At 53.3% G+C, this 16,976-nt stretch overlaps 6 protein-coding genes across 6 annotated transcripts; 2 read left to right on the plus strand and 4 right to left on the minus strand.

The window, feature by feature from the left end:
- Positions 1 to 433: 433 nt before the first annotated feature.
- On the minus strand, positions 434 to 1,673 carry IAQ61_010658 (uncharacterized protein; the record flags this gene model as incomplete). The annotated part of the gene is made up of 3 exons (XM_066098874.1): positions 434 to 613; positions 666 to 1,517; positions 1,569 to 1,673. 3 exons carry the CDS (start codon positions 1,671 to 1,673, stop codon positions 434 to 436), a joined length of 1,137 nt encoding a protein of 378 aa, XP_065951032.1.
- Positions 1,674 to 5,006: 3,333 nt separating this feature from the next.
- IAQ61_010659 (uncharacterized protein) lies at positions 5,007 to 5,273 on the minus strand (the record flags this gene model as incomplete). Its single annotated transcript, XM_066098875.1, has 1 exon — positions 5,007 to 5,273. The coding sequence occupies one exon, from the start codon at positions 5,271 to 5,273 to the stop codon at positions 5,007 to 5,009; it is 267 nt and encodes an 88-aa protein (XP_065951033.1).
- A 42-nt stretch (positions 5,274 to 5,315) lies between these two features.
- Positions 5,316 to 6,533, plus strand: IAQ61_010660 (uncharacterized protein; the record flags this gene model as incomplete). Its single annotated transcript, XM_003834615.2, has 4 exons — positions 5,316 to 5,412; positions 5,462 to 5,577; positions 5,628 to 5,810; positions 5,859 to 6,533. The coding sequence occupies 4 exons, from the start codon at positions 5,316 to 5,318 to the stop codon at positions 6,531 to 6,533; spliced, it is 1,071 nt and encodes a 356-aa protein (XP_003834663.2).
- A 939-nt stretch (positions 6,534 to 7,472) lies between these two features.
- Positions 7,473 to 9,380, minus strand: IAQ61_010661 (uncharacterized protein; the record flags this gene model as incomplete). The annotated part of the gene is made up of 1 exon (XM_003834616.1): positions 7,473 to 9,380. One exon carries the CDS (start codon positions 9,378 to 9,380, stop codon positions 7,473 to 7,475), a length of 1,908 nt encoding a protein of 635 aa, XP_003834664.1.
- A 412-nt stretch (positions 9,381 to 9,792) lies between these two features.
- Positions 9,793 to 10,294, minus strand: IAQ61_010662 (uncharacterized protein; the record flags this gene model as incomplete). The annotated part of the gene is made up of 2 exons (XM_003834617.2): positions 9,793 to 10,114; positions 10,173 to 10,294. Coding segments are annotated over 2 exons (444 nt in total), but the record flags the coding sequence as incomplete, so codon positions are not given.
- A 1,671-nt stretch (positions 10,295 to 11,965) lies between these two features.
- Positions 11,966 to 16,831, plus strand: IAQ61_010663 (uncharacterized protein; the record flags this gene model as incomplete). Its single annotated transcript, XM_003834618.2, has 5 exons — positions 11,966 to 12,011; positions 12,231 to 12,318; positions 12,375 to 12,539; positions 12,714 to 16,339; positions 16,401 to 16,831. Coding segments are annotated over 5 exons (4,356 nt in total), but the record flags the coding sequence as incomplete, so codon positions are not given.
- Between the last annotated feature and the right edge of the window lie 145 nt (positions 16,832 to 16,976).

The raw sequence follows: 16,976 nt of genomic DNA on the forward strand, positions 1-16,976 counted from the left end.
AGCTCGCTGGCCATGGCCCCACTTCAAGAGACGCTTGAGCCAAAATAGAGTAACGCAAAGGCGCAGAGAGGTAAAGTAGGTGGAGTCATTTTTTACATTTGTTGTGTCATGTCCCAGTGGTCGGTCGTCTAATGATAGGGACGTGAACGTGTCACCCAAGCTGGCCTTCATCAAAGGGAAAGAAGAAAAGGAGTAAACAAGCTTGCAGAAGATTTTCAAATCTGAAACATGATCTCAAGCAAGGGTATCGAGTGAAGAAAGTCCCACCAAAGTTGGCACGTGGCATGATTTGCCATGTATCCCGCAGCTTGACCGTTCACGACCTGTCCGCGCCGCCTTGATCATACACAGGCCTGCTCCTGCCGGAATCGAGATGCGATTGATGTCAATGGCATTTGGGTCGAAGTATCCAATGTGAAAACAGGGCCACGCTTCATACGTGTAAAAATGGAAGATAGGTAGTTGGTGGCTCCACCGGACTCATAGTGTAGGGCGCGAAACCTTGCTGAACTTGCTGATCGAAATTCGCATAGGTTGCGGGTTCGAGCTCCGTCGTCCATTTCCTTGCACACTGGCGAGCTGTCCATCTCTCCTGTGCCCCAAATTCTAGCATCTAGGCTTGTTAGTCTTGAGCATCACTGAGATTTGAAATGCATTATACTTACTTTTTGAGCTATGATGTCGAACTTCGATTGCACCCAGTACTCGTGAGCCATGCGCAATGCCTTTACGTCCGTTTCGGTCCATACACGCATTCGCTCCTTCAGACGCTTGAGGCGCATCTGAAGGGCTGGGATCTGATAGGTTTTGCCTAGATCAGATTGGAACCGAGCTGCGATATCTTTCCAAGGCATGCACTCCTCCTCTTTGAGTTGCAAAAGGAGTTTGTCTTCATCACTTAGCTCAAATTGCGCAGAGGTAGTCGAATCTGATCGTTTCCTTCGCTTGGACTCATCTGGAGTCTCCTCTTCGTCCTCTCGAGATCGCTTTACCCCGTCCGATCTCGGTGCCTCGGTGGGTAGGGGAGCTATCGGTGTGTAGGTACGCCGATATTGGGGTGAAGTCAAATGGTTAGACGGAAGCTCCAGGAGCGGCTCGCTAAGGCGAGGACTACGAGACATGGTGGGAAAGCTTGAATAGTATGAATTGTGTGGAGAATGTATGCCCAGGGGATTTGTAGACCATGGGCTCTCGATGGGATCGCGATGTAGTGAGTTAGTGATGTTGTGGGGTCGGTCCATGAGGTGAGACTGAGCTCTCAGGCGAGTCGTTGGCTGTTGAGCTACACTATTGCGGTCTCGCTGGGGTTCCTCTGAAGGTCGTGCAGAGTCAGGTACCGCGGAGTCTGTAGAGTAGGCTGAACTTGGCGAAGTCGCTGTACCTGGTTGACCTGATTGATCACTCCGTCTGCTGGAACCTAAACGTTTCGCTGGATATCCATAAGAAGGGGCTGACGGTAGTACAGTCGTGGGAGATGTTTGCGGGGCCATGTATTGGGCATATGTAGTGTAGCTGGTCTGGACAAACGTTTGTGAGGAGTCGATCTTGTGATATGAAGAATTACGAACCTCGCTATGGTAATTTGGGGCCGAAATTGAGGGGCCGTACCAGCCCGATGCCGGTAGATGGTTAATCTCTTGTGAAGGAAGTGGACTCTCCGGTAGACGTGACATGTATGAGTGAAGCGATTGAGGAGACATCAAGGCTGGAGATGGATATGGCGCGGGGTAGTCGTAAGTGGTATAGGGAGGCGAACGTGAGGCTGGCCGAGACTGGACAGGATGTGACGAAGGAAGAACACTTTCAAGTAAGAGTGCCATTGCAGAGAGCTTTACCGGTTAGGTATGGACAGACTTTAGGTTGCTGCGCCTCTGGAACCCGATGTAGCCAACAATCATGGGAAACGGCGGTAGTTGGAAGGTGGACGCGGCACACAGTGATGCTCAGAACGGGTGGATGGCAGGGCCTTAGGGCAGCGCCGCAGACATTTAACAAGACGACCATGGCATGGCGGCCGCCTACGAAGGCAATCTCCAGAATCTAGTGAGTCGACCCTATCCTCCCCCCGGTTTGACGGGGTTCGAAGGATTTGTGCTGCGCATGGGCTGTCAGGCCTGCACGTTAGCGCCCCGAGCGTTCACCCTACTGTCTCTGCACGGTTTGGCGGCCTGTCACCCCGGCCGGCATGCTGTTACGCTTGAGCCGCGCAACGGTCAGTAATGAGCGACCTTCCTACGGTTGTGCCCGGCCGAGTCGCTGGCCAGAATACAGTACTTGTACAATATAGCTAGAACAGTCCGCTGGGTGGTTGCGGTCCCGCAGCGGCGAAGATCATGGCCATAGGCCAAGAGCGTTGATCCAGCCCTGCGGTCATGACACTTCTCTAGGTAGGTATTGCTGTGCCATGGTAGCCGGTCCATGCAAGTATGTTCGAGCAGATCTGCTTGGTCTGATGACGACTTCCATTCCCTTCTGTCAGCCGGACCTTGAAGTCTGCTCCCCAGTCCGAGAGCCTTGCCAGACGAGGCTACATAGACGCAGCTGGATAATCTCTCGTCGCTGCAATGTGAAAGAGGTCAAGTCGTCTGTGCTGGCGGCGCCGCCATAGGATCTCGTTAGCAAGGGTATCAATAGCAAGGGTGTGACTCCATGGCGTAGTACCGGTACGGTACGACAAATTATCGCAAGCCGTGTGCGTCTGTTGTCTTATTCGGCGAGCGTCCAGGTGAACTGTGCCATAGTCGTGCAGTGGAGGACGCAAAAAGTGCCGCGTGTGGACCATATGCTGATTGACGGAGGGCACGAATGGGCGCTTAATTGCGTTAAAACGGGCAAAGATTAGTAGCCAACGTCGATGATGTGTTGGCCAAAAGACCGCTAATTAGCCAAATAAGCCCTTCACGTTGCAAGGGCCTGGTGCATTTGCCGCTTGCTTGCGCATCACCACTTGCCTGACTTATCGACCATCTCACCGCCACCACCACCACCACCACCACCGCCGCCGCTCAGATGCGCCGTGCGGTGCGCAAGACTTTGGACTCTAACACTTGCCCTTTGAGTTATAGCACTTGGACTGTAAGACTGATGACGAGGGCCGCTTAGGTCTCGCTGACATCCTGTAGGGGCAACCTATTCGCTGCCAATCTTTGTTAGCCCCTTGGAGGCATGCGCCTCCGACAGCAACGGCTTGACAGTGCCGAGGACACCCATCATAGATCGCATGTAAGTTCGAGAGTTGATTGAATTCAAATCCTGTGCCGCATGAAGCTGTCGTCGAGGATCCGCTCCATTCCTCCAATACCTAGGTGCAAGCTGTTATCGGTCCGTGAGATTGACAAATGATGCGTTCATTTTCCATGAAGCGAAATCCTTCCGGAGGTTTGTCAGTATGTTGAACCCTGGTCTCTAAGGAGTGACTGCGAACGTGCACATATTGCACCAAAATGCTGCCTTTGCGAGTCCGCATGTCGACTTTGGTCACTAAGCAGCTCGCCACTTAGTCGGTCGCCGTCTACTATCAAGTCGAAACTATTGATAGGAGTCCTAAATTCATGCAAAGTGCTCATTATGGCGGCCGAACCCACCCTACCAGCACCGTAGTCGTCGATCAGGCCTCTGGGGCCTTACTCGAGAAGCCCGCCTGGCCGCCCCGCTGACGGTAATCCATGTGTATATCCGCATGTATTTGAGTTTTATGAACGATTATTATACAGGTAATGCGGTATCAAACTCGTATCAAGCATGCTAGTCTTCTGCAGTTCATGGTATCAAAACCCCTCAATCTTCGTTGGAAGAAGCAATTTTGACAAGAAAGTTTGCCAGACTACAAACAGGGCTTGCTTATCCTTGGTCTCATGATGGCTCATGCGGCTGCCACACACCCGGTGAAGAACATAGTTGCCGAAAGCCCACATGAAACAGCAGATCTTCATGACTTAAAACATATCCAGTTGTCACAGACTGGAATCCCAATGCCTATTCTCAGTTCCATATCGGCAGTGTCCGATCTTCATAGGTATTGCCGTCGGCAGCTAGGAGGGCTGCCTGGAACCTTTTCTACAACAAACCCCGAAGGAGTCAAGAAGGCAGGATGGCCTTGGAACAGCAGTGAGCTGCGGCAAGGCTCTGATCTTGATTTGGAGCACCAACATCTCAGGTATGCAAGGAGAATATACTGCGCACCGACTGGGCGGGAAGAGCTCGCGATTGGGTTCATGATGTACTGTTCAACCGCCTGAGCTTGACACTTCAAAGATGGTTCTGCAGCAAGGCGAGCGTTGTATAATTCGAACGCCTAAGACCCACGCTCGAACAGTCTCGTGGTGTCAACAGATATACTATTCCGTCTCGGCGGTTCAGCAGGTTGCCTGACACTCGGCCACATTCCCAAAAAGCCACGAGTCCGACGGACAGCTTCGGTAGTCGGGTGGGTCCGTTTAGACTTACGCAAGCAGTCTACAGATGCAGGCTTGTTGAAACAAACGAATGCATGCTCTGTGATCAATTCGGGCCTGATAGATGGTATATATGTGCTTACGTGCGTGGCAGCTGGAGGTCAATTTGCTGGTGGTGGGCCAGAGCATTACCTAACACACTGATTCGAAGCGTGCCTGTTCGCACGATGAACACCGACACTCTATAGGATCTGAAATGCCCTACTTGTACTATGAATCTGACTCGCAAGTAAGGCTTGCCATGACAGATTGAAGTCCTGCCACGCTCTCTGGCACCATTGCTCAGGTCTCGGAGCTTGCACACGTTTTGCAGTAGGTAGCCCAAGAATAGATCGCAGGCCAACAAGGGAGGATATATGGCCTGTACGGTACCAGTACCATGGGCATACATGTGAAGACAACTGAACGAAGATGGTTGCACGGGCTCCCCAAGGCCACAGCGACCAAAGACGTTGCAAGAGAGACGATCAAACTTCACGTGGACCCCCAGCACACACGTGAAAGGGAACACGGAAAAGGTAAAGGCTGTTGTGTGGCTGGGCTGGCTCAGAGTCAGTCTCGGATAATGGGTCCGGCAACAGTGGCGCCAAGATGCGCATGTGTTGCTCGCGCACAGCTTACGTAGGCCGACTTGATGCCATCAAAGCCATCACCAACATTGCGAAAAAGCACAGTAACGTCGACGCCAAAACTCTCCAACTGTCCACGTGGGGGAGACCGGTCTCCTTCCCTAAGCCCATCATCGACATACTCTCTACGGGAAGAGAGTGTCCACGTCAGGTGGCCAATACGCGATTCCCGGCCACCGGCGGCTGCCATCGTGCTGTGTAGCCGTCGTCGCATCACAGAGCAGCAGCAGTCATGAGATTCAACATCTTCCACATCCTCGGTGATCTTTCGCACACTTCGTCGAAACTCATCCTGATATGGGCGATACATCGGAACAGCAGTGCAGAGGGTAGATTGCCTTGCCATGTAGACTTGACCAGGTAGCTTACGTGTCTCAGGTGTATCTCTCATCACCCAAGTCCTCTATGCGCTGGTATTTGCGACTAGATATCTCGATATCTTTACTTCTTCGGCTACCAAGGATGGTTGGCATACATGGAACTTCTCGCTCAAGGTGAGATACCCCTCGGTTCCAGGTGCACCACCAAAACTCACCTGTCACAGATCTTCTACACACTGTCTTCACTATACATCATCTTTCTGATGACCAGCGTATATGCACGGACACGCGAACGAGAAAAGGCCTGGAAACTTGGCATGTATACCTTGCTGGGCAGTGTCGCCATCACCCCCTTCTGGTACCTCATCTTCCACAAATGGGTCATCGGCCCCAATGCCTTTCTAAAAGTATGTGAAATCGCCTTGCTCTCCCCAACACGATGCTGATGAATACAGATCCTATGGGTCTTCTCCGAAATCCTCGAGTCGGTTTGCGTCATTCCGCAACTCCTTCTCATGCGCCAAACCACCGTACCTACCGTCATAGACTCCTTCTACCTTGTCACACTCGGAACATACCGCTTCATGTATGTTCTCAATTGGATTGTGCGCGGCGCCAACGAAGAGGGCTACGCAGACCCAACAAGCTGGGTCTGGGGCTCGGTCCAGACAGCCCTCATGATCGATTTTGCATGGGTATACTGGACGCGCCAGCGCGTCAAGCTCCGACATGGTGGTGTCGTTGATTCAGACGACCTCAGTCGCGGCTGGCTCGTGGGACGCCTGATTGGCAGGAAAGCCGTTGATTTTGACTTTGACGAGGAAGCCGGACGAGGTGAAGACACGGTGCAGCCGAAGAACAGGTGGGGAAGGCGCGGTATATCGGTCTCAGCGGATGACGATGTCGAAGGGGCGCCGCAGAGAAATACAGCCCAAGGAAGCAACTTGGATCCTGAAAGTCAGCCGTTGGCCGATCCGGCAGCTTTCGAGGATGAGAGTGATGATGATGCGCCGCCTCCTGCTGCCAGTGCCTCGAGTGTCGAGCACGAGAGTGGAGTGAGAGGGGACGAGTGGGCGGATGATCTGGATGAGGATGCAACGGAGCATGACGGATCTGCCAAACCCACATGATGGGATTTCAAAACAGGAGTGTCTCCAGCCATTGGGCATGTACAGATTAGGATGTATTTATCACAAGCCACATACTTGTTCTTTGCTCGTTCCAGTCCTGATCTTGGTAATATGCGTGAGAGACAGAGAGCCGATCTAGTGGGACTCGGTACAGTTCACACATGTATATTTATCCATAATTAAGCTATCCCCAGCCTCCCAGCTTACTGTCCCCCGCAGAAGAACACACTTCTTAACCAGTCATCGCACCACTACCAACCAATCCTCTCGCCCTTCAACCCCCTTCCCCAACTCCCACCCTCGTGTACCCAGGACCTGCAACCCTCCAAGCAACCAGCTATTCACTCAGACTACCCTCAAATCCCTATTACCCCCCTTTCCCATGACATAGCCAGCGCTACCAATTCTCATCCTCTTCCCCTTACCGAATACGCATACAAGCGGGTATAATAATACACAGCTATGCTTGTGATTTCCCCGTCAGCTGACTGCATAGCCTCATATATGCACGTGCACACTTGCAGATGGCACCTCAGCTGCTGATGCGCGATACAGTGACGGTAGCGAGAGTTTCGGAGACCGAAGTTGTAGGTAGGAGAGGCTTGGGTTTGGGGAAGAGTGGATGGGCTCTGCGCTGGGGTGCGTGGTGGTGAAGTTGGTTGCTAGGGTGAATGGGGCGGGCTTGGGATGTTATTAGTGTTTGAAGCTGTGGGTTTGTGGTCTCAAGTAGAGCATGTGGAGAGCGTGGGTGTATATGATAAATACTAATAATTGATATTGAAAGATGTAAACGCCGCCCATGCAAATTGACATGACGATGCCATAAAAGGAAGCCGTCCAACCACAATAAGTCCATCGTGAATAACGATACGAATCGTAACAGGGAATCAAAAGAAGTAAATAAGTAAGAAGAGAAAAGAACAAACATCAACACAACATCTAGCAGACACCTTCAGGAAGTTCGAAGCTGTCCGTCCTTGTGGTAGGATCATACCTCGCGCCCGCACCAAGTCCCCTCTTCGCAAACCCACGCCAAATCTCACAAGCATTCGAACCTCCGGTAAGAGCCTTGTCCGCATCAATAATCGCATCGCGCGCCGACACAAACGTAGGGTTGCAAGGCTGCAGCGCCATTCCATCCAAGACAAGCTTCATAGTCAGATACTTGCCATCGGTTGGGACGCCGTTGGCATCAAAGTCAGGCTTCGCGGCGTCGTTCTTGCCGTGCTTGTCGATGAGGTTCCACAGGACTTCGTACAGCATCGAGGCCCAGATGTTGCCAATGGGGTGGACGCGTATGTACTGGTCGACGTTGGTGTAGACCTGGGGGTTGGTCTCCATCGAGGTGGAGTAGAGGAAGTTGCGGATACCGCGTGAGTCACCCTCGATCCATGCGCCCATGGGGTAGTCGGTTGCGCGGGTGTCGGCAGGCTTGAGACGGATGGCAGTGGCGTAGAAGTCACTCCAGCCCTCTCCCATGCCACCGGATTCGATCGAGCTCAGACAGCCAGCGTTGGCGGGGCCACCGGTAAGGCGGCTGGAGAGGCCGTGGGTGTACTCGTGAATGACGACGCCGGCGTCGAAGCTGCTGTCACGAGACGGGCTGGTTTTGGTCCAGATGAACATTCTCATGCGAGGGGGCTGGCCATCGGGTGGAGTAAGAAAGTTGGCGTTGTTGACGCCGCCGCCATCCTGTGTGTTGAGGTAGACTAAGTCGCCACCGCGGCCGCCGGCACCGTTGTTGTTGATTTCAAAGTTTCCGGCGCGCTCGTTGAATCCCAGGGTGTGCAAGAGGTCGTGGTAGGCGTTGGAAGTGTAGTAGAGCTGGGTGATGGAAGCATTTGCGTAGGCTTTGTAGTCGGTCTCCTCGAGGGAGTAGGGGTACTCAAACTTGAGATCCGCGCTCGAGGGCCTGGGGAAGTTGAGGTAGCCGGAGGACAAGTTCTCCCAGTTGGTATGGGCCAGACCGTTGTTCCCACGCGTGGTGTTGAACTCAGTAGTGCCGTCAGAGTGCCAGCCAAATTCACTGGCCTGGCGGTCAAATGGGTCTGTTAGGACTACGCGCTCGCCCTCTGTTGGGTCACTGATACCCCAGGGGTAGACTTCATAGGTGGCTTCTGCCGCGTAGTCGACAACAGCGTGAACTTGGCTACCATCTTCAGCATCCACGTATGTCAAGAGCCAGTTGCTCTGAATGTCAGTCTCGACTCTCCAGGCGAGCTTGAGGTTGCCCGAGGCATCTTGAACGTAGACGAGGCGTGCTTCTGGCTCCTTGACGGCTCCACTGGTTTGCGTGATAGTGAAGGCATCAGATCCTTCCTTGGGTACGGCAGTGGCGGACTCAGCAGACATGGGAAGCGAAAGGACGTTGACTGCGGAACGGAGGGCGTTGGCTGCTGCTTCCGTGTCACGCTTCAAGGTAGGTGCTGCAGGGAGTTTGCCCTTGTAGAAAGAGTTTCCAAAGGAGAAGACGTTTCCATCCTTGCCAATGTTGACGTTGAAGTCACCACTGTCAACGTCAAGACCATGGACAGTCTGCTTGTAGTAGAAGTGGGCAACGCCGTTTGTGCCGACATAGTGGTCGCTTACAAGGCGAAATTGAGCGTCAGGGAGAATCTTTGCTACCAGCTCGCTGGCAACCTGTTCCGGATCCGCACGCCTAGCAAGAGTAGGGATTTCGGGGTCAGCTTGAACAGCTGTGGCATTCGTGTAAGAAGTCGGGACCTTGGGGCGGAACGCATCAAGGTCAACAGCTCGTCGCGTGAGTCCACGCGAGTTGTGGGTGGGATGTGCGTAGACGTTGACCGCAGGAAGCGACGCAAGCGATGCAAGAAGAAAGGCCCGCATGTTGTCGTGAGTGTATAGTAATGAAGGAAGCAAAGCTGTGCGATACTGAACAAACAAAGCGATCTCCTTCACCACTTATACATGTTCCCTCACACAATACATGCCCCCCCGAGCCGTTCACGACTTGCCATATCACCCCTGACTCCGTGGAGTATCCTCCACGAGTCCAAAAGAGGCATCCGCAAAAGTCACGAGCCAGCTAAAGAGCGCGTGAAGGGCACCAAGTCATGACGCTACTCCACACAACTTCTTTGCGATTTCTCATGCAATGAAAAGGTTAGCCAAAATGGAGGCTTGGCGGTTCAGACGAATGGGATCGAATAGGCAGGCGAAAATCCACCATCCTGGCGTGATATGGCTGGGCACTTTATCTCGCAGACTGTATGCTGGCCTATAATGCCTACCTTCCAGATCAAGCCTCCACTACCGGAACATAAGATAGAGGACCCACAGAGAAGGGACGAGCCGTTGTATTTTGCACAAGATTGGACGCCTCGCAGCCCCTGGCAATGATATGGTCGTGGAGCACAGGATGCTGTGTCCACCAGTGACGATGATGAAGCGCCATCTCTGCAGGTACCCGGCACATGCACGAGCGCCGGTGAACGTCGAGTATGAGCGACTGTCGCGGATACGAGTGAGCTGTTGCATTAGGTGAATGTGTAGAAGGCCTATAGACACCAGAATGCCACTGGATGCGTAGCCGATGGCAGGCAACCTTGGCACCTGACAACCTGCCTTTTGCAGCATTAGTGCATAGGATGAAATGCGAATCAAATATTTATGATCGACGGGGCGATATCAAGTCGATGCGGTTTTTGGTGTAGTGTGAGCCGCGGATGTTTGACGTTGTAGGCATCACGGGGAGATGAGATGAAGAAGGGAACGAAGGGGAAATCGGCGTGGCGTGGTGGCTTGCTAAAAATACGCTAGACCCCCCACGCCGGGCCATTCATCCTCTTTCACTCCACACCTCCCGCCAATTCACGTCACGAACAATCACCTGCGCACTCCAGCTCCGTGTTTGATACTGCTCCTCTGCTTGGTTTTCAGTGTTCGACGACGGACGATGCTCCTTCTCACAGGACCACCCTTTATCTATCACATCGCCACTTCACCCTTTCTTTTACAGGGGAGGGGCTGCTTAGGGGGCCTAGTTCAGCTGAGTTTCCTAATGACGGGAAATGATTGGATATCTACAACTTCGCCGAGAGAATCCCAAGAGGCGAAGTAGGAAGTCCAAAATACCTAGAGGACCGCAAAGGCACAAGCCTAGAGTCGCTGTGGCTAGCAACACGACTATATGCAGAGAATTTCACTGCATCCACAAAGCCATCCCTCATCAAGACATCATCGATTTCTCCATGAAAACCAACTCCCGATCTCGATATGCTATTATAGTATGCGATGCTCCGTTCATCATACGGACGTTTTGCCTGGCTTCCTTTTGCCTCGGCTTGAGCATTTCTCTTGATAGGACGTTTGACAGTTCGAGGCTTGGGTTATAGTCAGGCTGCGCCTCAGTAGCTCCTCAAGTCTTCTACTCTCCAGCCCATCTAGCAGAGCCAGCAGACTGGATCGTATCAGCTCAAGATTCAAAGATGTTGTGGCATCAGGAATTTCAAAAGGTCAGTAATCGACCGTTGGCTCGGCAAATGCAGCGCTGGAAATTGTGTCCAAGAGTCTTTGCTCGGGATATGTAATATGGTCCTCTAACAAGTTGAAATAAGCCAGTCGTATTACTAGAGACAGAAGTATCCTCTGAAGAGGTCGCGACAAACACATCAGCATCCGAAGACCCTTCAGTTGTGCGTAGGTAAAATGGCGTCAATGTCATCGATGTTCAGCCATGCAACGATCATTGCGCCATCCTCCAATTGCTTCGAGCTAGCAGTAGTCTGGCCCTCAGCCATACCTATGATGCGACTGATCCCGTGAAAGAAGTGAATTGGCCTGAGACACCTATGCACATCGCAGCCAAAGATAGCGACCTTGCACGTAGTACATTGCAGGACCAAAAGCCTAAAAAACAACAGTCAGTATCGAGGATAGTGAAGCTTGAGCTTGCAATGCCGAGTCAGTATCAGCACTTTATCAAAGGCCAAGGAAGCTTATGATTACATGCCGTCTCAACCTCGGCATTTTCTCGATGAACCTGTGCGCATAGGTAACAGCTGATCACGACACAAGAAGTTTGATACCGAAAACCCCCGCCGGGGACTCTGTACGTGCCAATATAAGCCCGTAGGAATGCACGAATGAAGCGCTGCCGAACTCTAGGTCTTGAATACCAGAATATGAACATCTCATTCATACCAAGGTGTAAATCTCTCTCTCTTGTTGGTTGCAGAGTTGCTTTGGGATAGCATTCCCGCAGTGGCTTCAGATGTCTGTTGAGAACAATGATTGTAATGTCCCGTGATCCAACCAACTCAAGTTCATATAGTCTTGCTCATGCTTGCGAAACCAAGGGTCGCTGTGAAATGCGTAATGAGGATGCAGATGCAGCCATCACTCGATGCTCCTTTATCGGTAGAGATTCTGCTAGATAAAACAAGTCTTCTGATATGTTTCACACTTGTAGAAGTGAGAAGAGACTGCTCCCTCTGGGCGGCACCTTTACACGCCTCAGTACGTGATCAACAACTCCTGCGGGCCATTGAAATCGCATGGCAATGTCCAAGTGCGCGGATGCTGGATATCGATTTGTCGTCATGCATTTACCATCATGCAGAGATGATCAGCTACCGAGATTGCAAGTTCTTGCACAAGAAAGTGTTGTTCCACTACCGTATCGCCCCGCATGGCTACGCTCCCATTACCATATTAGTGGCTGAAGGAGAATACTAGGGCGACTTTTTCTGCGCAACGGTCAACGGTTGTACGAGATCGGTGAGGTTACTGCAGTGCCATCTCGATGGGTAGATGGATCCCTTGGGTATGAATTGATAGAGAAGGTGGTTGTGGGAATCAAGCTTACAACACAACCGGCAGAGAGTGGAAAGCATACCGTAGGCATGACGCAAATTTTGTTTTTGTTCAGCAAGTACTAGAGACGCGCCTGTTCCCCGCTTGCGTGGTCATCCCCAACGCCACACCGGACGCTACCGTTGAGATGACAGCAGGCTCGGGGTACAGACTAGGAGTCGATGTGGGAGGGTAAGTAATGGCTCTTCTTTCCTCGGCCAAGCGACAACGGCGAAAAAACAAAAATCTTTGGCCGAGAGTCCTACCTACACAGCTTCTCCGAATTGGGCCAACGCGCGCTACCAAAATCTGACGTCTACGCGCAACTCGGCCAACACAACCCCTATGGCTGACATAATAACATAGGACCTTTACGGACGTCTGCGTCATCACGCCGAACGGGGAGACGGTGCGCACAAAGGTGCCAACTAACGCAGCCGACCAGTCGATTGGAGTCCAAGAAGGAGTCTGCCAGGCGCGCGACATTTTAAAGGCCAAGTACGGCTGGAATGGGAAGTTTGAATATATCCACCATGGCACGACGACGGCTACCAATGCGGTGCTCGAGGGCAAAGGCGCAAAGTGCGGCCTGGTCGTCACAAAAGGCCACAGAAACATCTTGACGATGAGACGAAGTCAGATCCCTGGAGGACTGGGCGCATGGATCAACTATGTGGAACCAGAGCCGCTGGTACCTTTGGAGCGCACAGTCGAAGTCAAAGAACGCATCAAGATTGATGGCCAGGTTTTCTATGAGCTGGATGAACTGGATTTTCGAGATGCGCTCCAGGACCTGAAAAGACAGCAGCCACAGGCGATTGCCGTCTCCCTCCTCAACTCGTTCAGCAACAGCGTTCACGAGAACAGAGTTCGAGAGATTCTGAGCGAGGAATTTGGACCGGACATCGAAATCGTCACGTCGACTGATGTGCTGCCGGAAATCCACGAGTATGAACGGACAGTCACGACGGCGGCCAACGCAATCGTGAAGCCAGTCGTCAAGAAGTACGTGCAAAATCTGCAGACGAAGCTCGCGGACGACACAGACGTGATACGTATTCTCAAATCCGATGGAGACCTCACTTCGGTAGATCTTGCTGGAGAATCTCCCGTACACATCCTCATGAGCGGTCCGGCGGGTGGTGTCAAAGCTGTTTCGCATCTGATTGCGAAGAATACAGCCTTTCAGAACCTCATCACAATCGACATGGGCGGTACAAGTACCGACTGTGCATTACTTTCAGGGGCAGATGCCATCATCAGACGGGAGACTGAGATCGGCCACCTATCTGTCAGAGCACCGTCCGTTGATGTCAAGACGGTAGGTGCAGGGGGAGGCTCCATCGCCATCTACAATGAATTCACCAAGAATTTCCGCGTGGGCCCAGAGTCCGCGGGAGCTACACCTGGACCTGCTGCATATGGCAAAGGCGGCACACAGGCGACTGTCACGGATGCGAATCTTACATTGGGATATCTTCCATCAAAACTACTAGGAGGGAAGTTTGAACTCGACCTAGCTGCATCGGCCGCAGCAGTCGAGTCCATCGCTCAACAGACGGGACTAGATGCCATATCCACAGCAGAAGGCATCATCGATCTGGTCAACGAGAGCATGCATGGTGCCCTCCGTCTCGTCTCTGTCGAGCAAGGGTACGATCCTCGCGACTTTGCTCTTGTAGCCTTTGGTGGTGCTGGACCTCTGCACGCCAACTCCCTGGGCAAACTCCTCGAATCCTGGCCTGTGATTATTCCCCCAAGCCCGGGTACACTGTGTGCGCAAGGCGATGCTACTACCAAGATGTCGCACGAGCAGAGTTGCACGTACATCAAGACATTTTCTGAAATCACGCTCGATGACTTGAGAGTGACGTTGCAGACGCTGACGGAGAGTTGCATGAAGACGATGCAGAGCTCACTTGTTAATTCTGAGGCTCCACTTCGTATCGTATACCAGTCTGATATGCGATACCAAGGTCAAGCCATGACACTCACCGTTGACTTTGACGAGTATCAGCTCGACGAGTCGCATGATTTGCTCAAGCTTCTCCGTGACAAGTTCAGCCAGGCTCACGAACACCAGTTCGGCTTCTCGCACGCGGCGGCTGAAATCGAGACGATGCGTATGCGCGCCAAGGTCATCGACGCCTCGGAAGAGGTGGCCATAAAACCTATTGACAAGGCTGACAACGAAGAGCCTCCTGTAGACGCTATTATGCTGAAGCAGCACATCATCTACCAAGGCCAAAAGGTCGAGGCCACGTTCTGGGATCGCACCAAAGTGACCCAGGCTGGCATCAAGATTCACGGGCCAGCCATCATCACAGAAATGGATTCGAATACGCTCATCCTGCCTGGATTCTACGGCGAAATCGATGCCATGGGCAATATTCTGATCTGGCCGGAAAGCAAGAAACCCAAAGAGACCACCCTTCACACAGAGGAGTCGGCAACAGAGCTCGTAGCCAAGCAACCCCTGATAGCCACCCTCATCGCCTCCGCACTGGGCTCGATTCGCCGCGAGATGGACACGCTGATGTTGCGCTGCGCCATGAGTCCCGCGATCCGCGACCAACAGGACGAATTCAACGTCATCACAAACACACGGGGTCAAATGCTCGTCGGCCAATTCGGCAGCTTCATCACACAGTTCCTGGAGAGCTGGCAAGGCACGATTGACGAAGGCGACATCTTCATCACAAACGATGTCTATCAAATCGACGGCGCCGTCTCCCATCTCAACGACGTCATCGTCCTCCTCCCCATACACCACCACCACGAGCTCGTCGGCTGGGCTGCAAATTTCGGCCACTTGACCGACGTCCAGGGCAAAGTCCCGGGCTCCATGAGCATCAACGCGACCACAATCTTCGAAGACGGCCTCCAGATCCCCATTGTCAAACTGTACGAAAAGGGCGTGTACAATGCCGGTCTCGCGGCCGTGCTCTTCCGCAACTCGAGAAAGCCAGAATGGTTCCAGTCCGACCTCGTCGCCCTCGTCACCGCATGCCGCACCGCATCCACGCGCGTCCAAGAACTGTGCGCAAGATACGGGCTAGCCGTCTACAACGCCGCCACAGACGCCCTACTCGCACAATCCCACGCCGCCATCAAGAAGATAATCGACACAAAACTCAACACGGAGCCCTACAGCTTCACCGACTTCATCGACGACGACGGCCACGGCACAGGTCCCTACGCCTTGACCTGTACCATGCAAACCGTAAACTCAACCCTCGTCTTCGACTGGTCCGGCACATCCCCACAAGCCAACTCGAGCATAAACTTCTACTTGTCCCCAACCCTGTTCAAAATCTTCATCGGATACTACCTCCTCGCCATCTACGACCCACACGCCCTCGTAAACGACGGCTTCCACGACCTCCTCGACATTCGCATCCCAACCGGCAGTATCCTGCGCCCCGTTCGTCCCGCCGCACTCAGCTGTCGCACCCATCTCCTCGGTCGCGTCATGGACGTCATGCAAGCCCTCATCGGCCACCACGACCCAGCCTACCGCTGCGCCGCCGGCTTCTCCGACTCGCCGCACCTCTTCTACTCTGGCTTCCGCCCCACCGACGGCTCCTTCTACCTGCTCTATCAAATCGGATTTGGCGGCGTACCCGCGCGGCCCACGGGTGACGGCCCAGACTGCCACTGCTTGTTCCCGGCCATCAAGAGCATCCCTGCCGAGAGCATCGAGTTGTATTTCCCCGTCGTTGTCGAGGCCAACGAGGCGGTGCCGGATTCAGGGGGCGCGGGGTTTTGGCGCGGTGGGAATGCGCAGCGTACGGTGTACAGGTGGTTGTGTGAGGGCGAGGTGAGTTTGCATGATGATCGGTGGTTGGTGAAGCCGTGGGGGGTGAATGGGGGGAGGCCTGGGACGCGGTCGAGAAAGGTGTTGTATCGGGAGGGAAGTTTTGGGACGGAGAGGGCGGAGCAGATGCGTGAGGTTTGTGGCAGTAAGCAGGATTATATCCATGTTTATCCTGGTGAGTTTTTGCTTTTTATTGCCCTGCAGTCCTTTTTTTTTAACTCATCGTCTGTTTCCAGGCGACGTCCTAGAATACACAACCTGGGGTGGCGGCGGCCACGGCGACCCACTAACCCGTCCGGCCTCCACCGTCGCCCTCGAAGTCCACCGCCGCCTAGTAACTCCCACCGGCGCCGCCCAAAACTACGGCGTCGTGGTGAAGCGCGATTTTTCCGTCGACGAGGCCGGCACGACGGCGCTGCGTGCGGCGATGCGCGAGAAGAGGGAGGCCGAGGCCGAGGGTGAGGGCGGCTGGAAGGGGGAAAGCGGGATTGATCGGGGTGGTAGGGTGAGCGAGTTGGTGGCGCGGTGTGAGGCGGAGACTGGGCTCAAGGCGCCGCGGTGGCAGTGGGAGAGGGAGCCGTATGGGCCGCATGTGGGGTTGGAGTATGTCAAGGCGTGGTATGAGAGGATGAAGAGGGAAGGGGTCGAGGTTTTTGATAGGGCGTAGTGGTAGTTGATGTACATATACCAGGGACACGGTCATGCATAACGGTGGACAGCCAGATTGATTCGTTGTAGGCGCCAAGGAGAAAGATATCAAAACAAATTGGTCATTCCTTTGTGTAAAATTGCTATTGCCATCAGAGCGATGA

This window comes from Plenodomus lingam, assembly GCF_022343315.1.
Source record: "Plenodomus lingam strain CAN1 chromosome Unknown contig_9, whole genome shotgun sequence".
NCBI classification, from domain to species: Eukaryota; Fungi; Ascomycota; class Dothideomycetes; order Pleosporales; family Leptosphaeriaceae; genus Plenodomus; species Plenodomus lingam.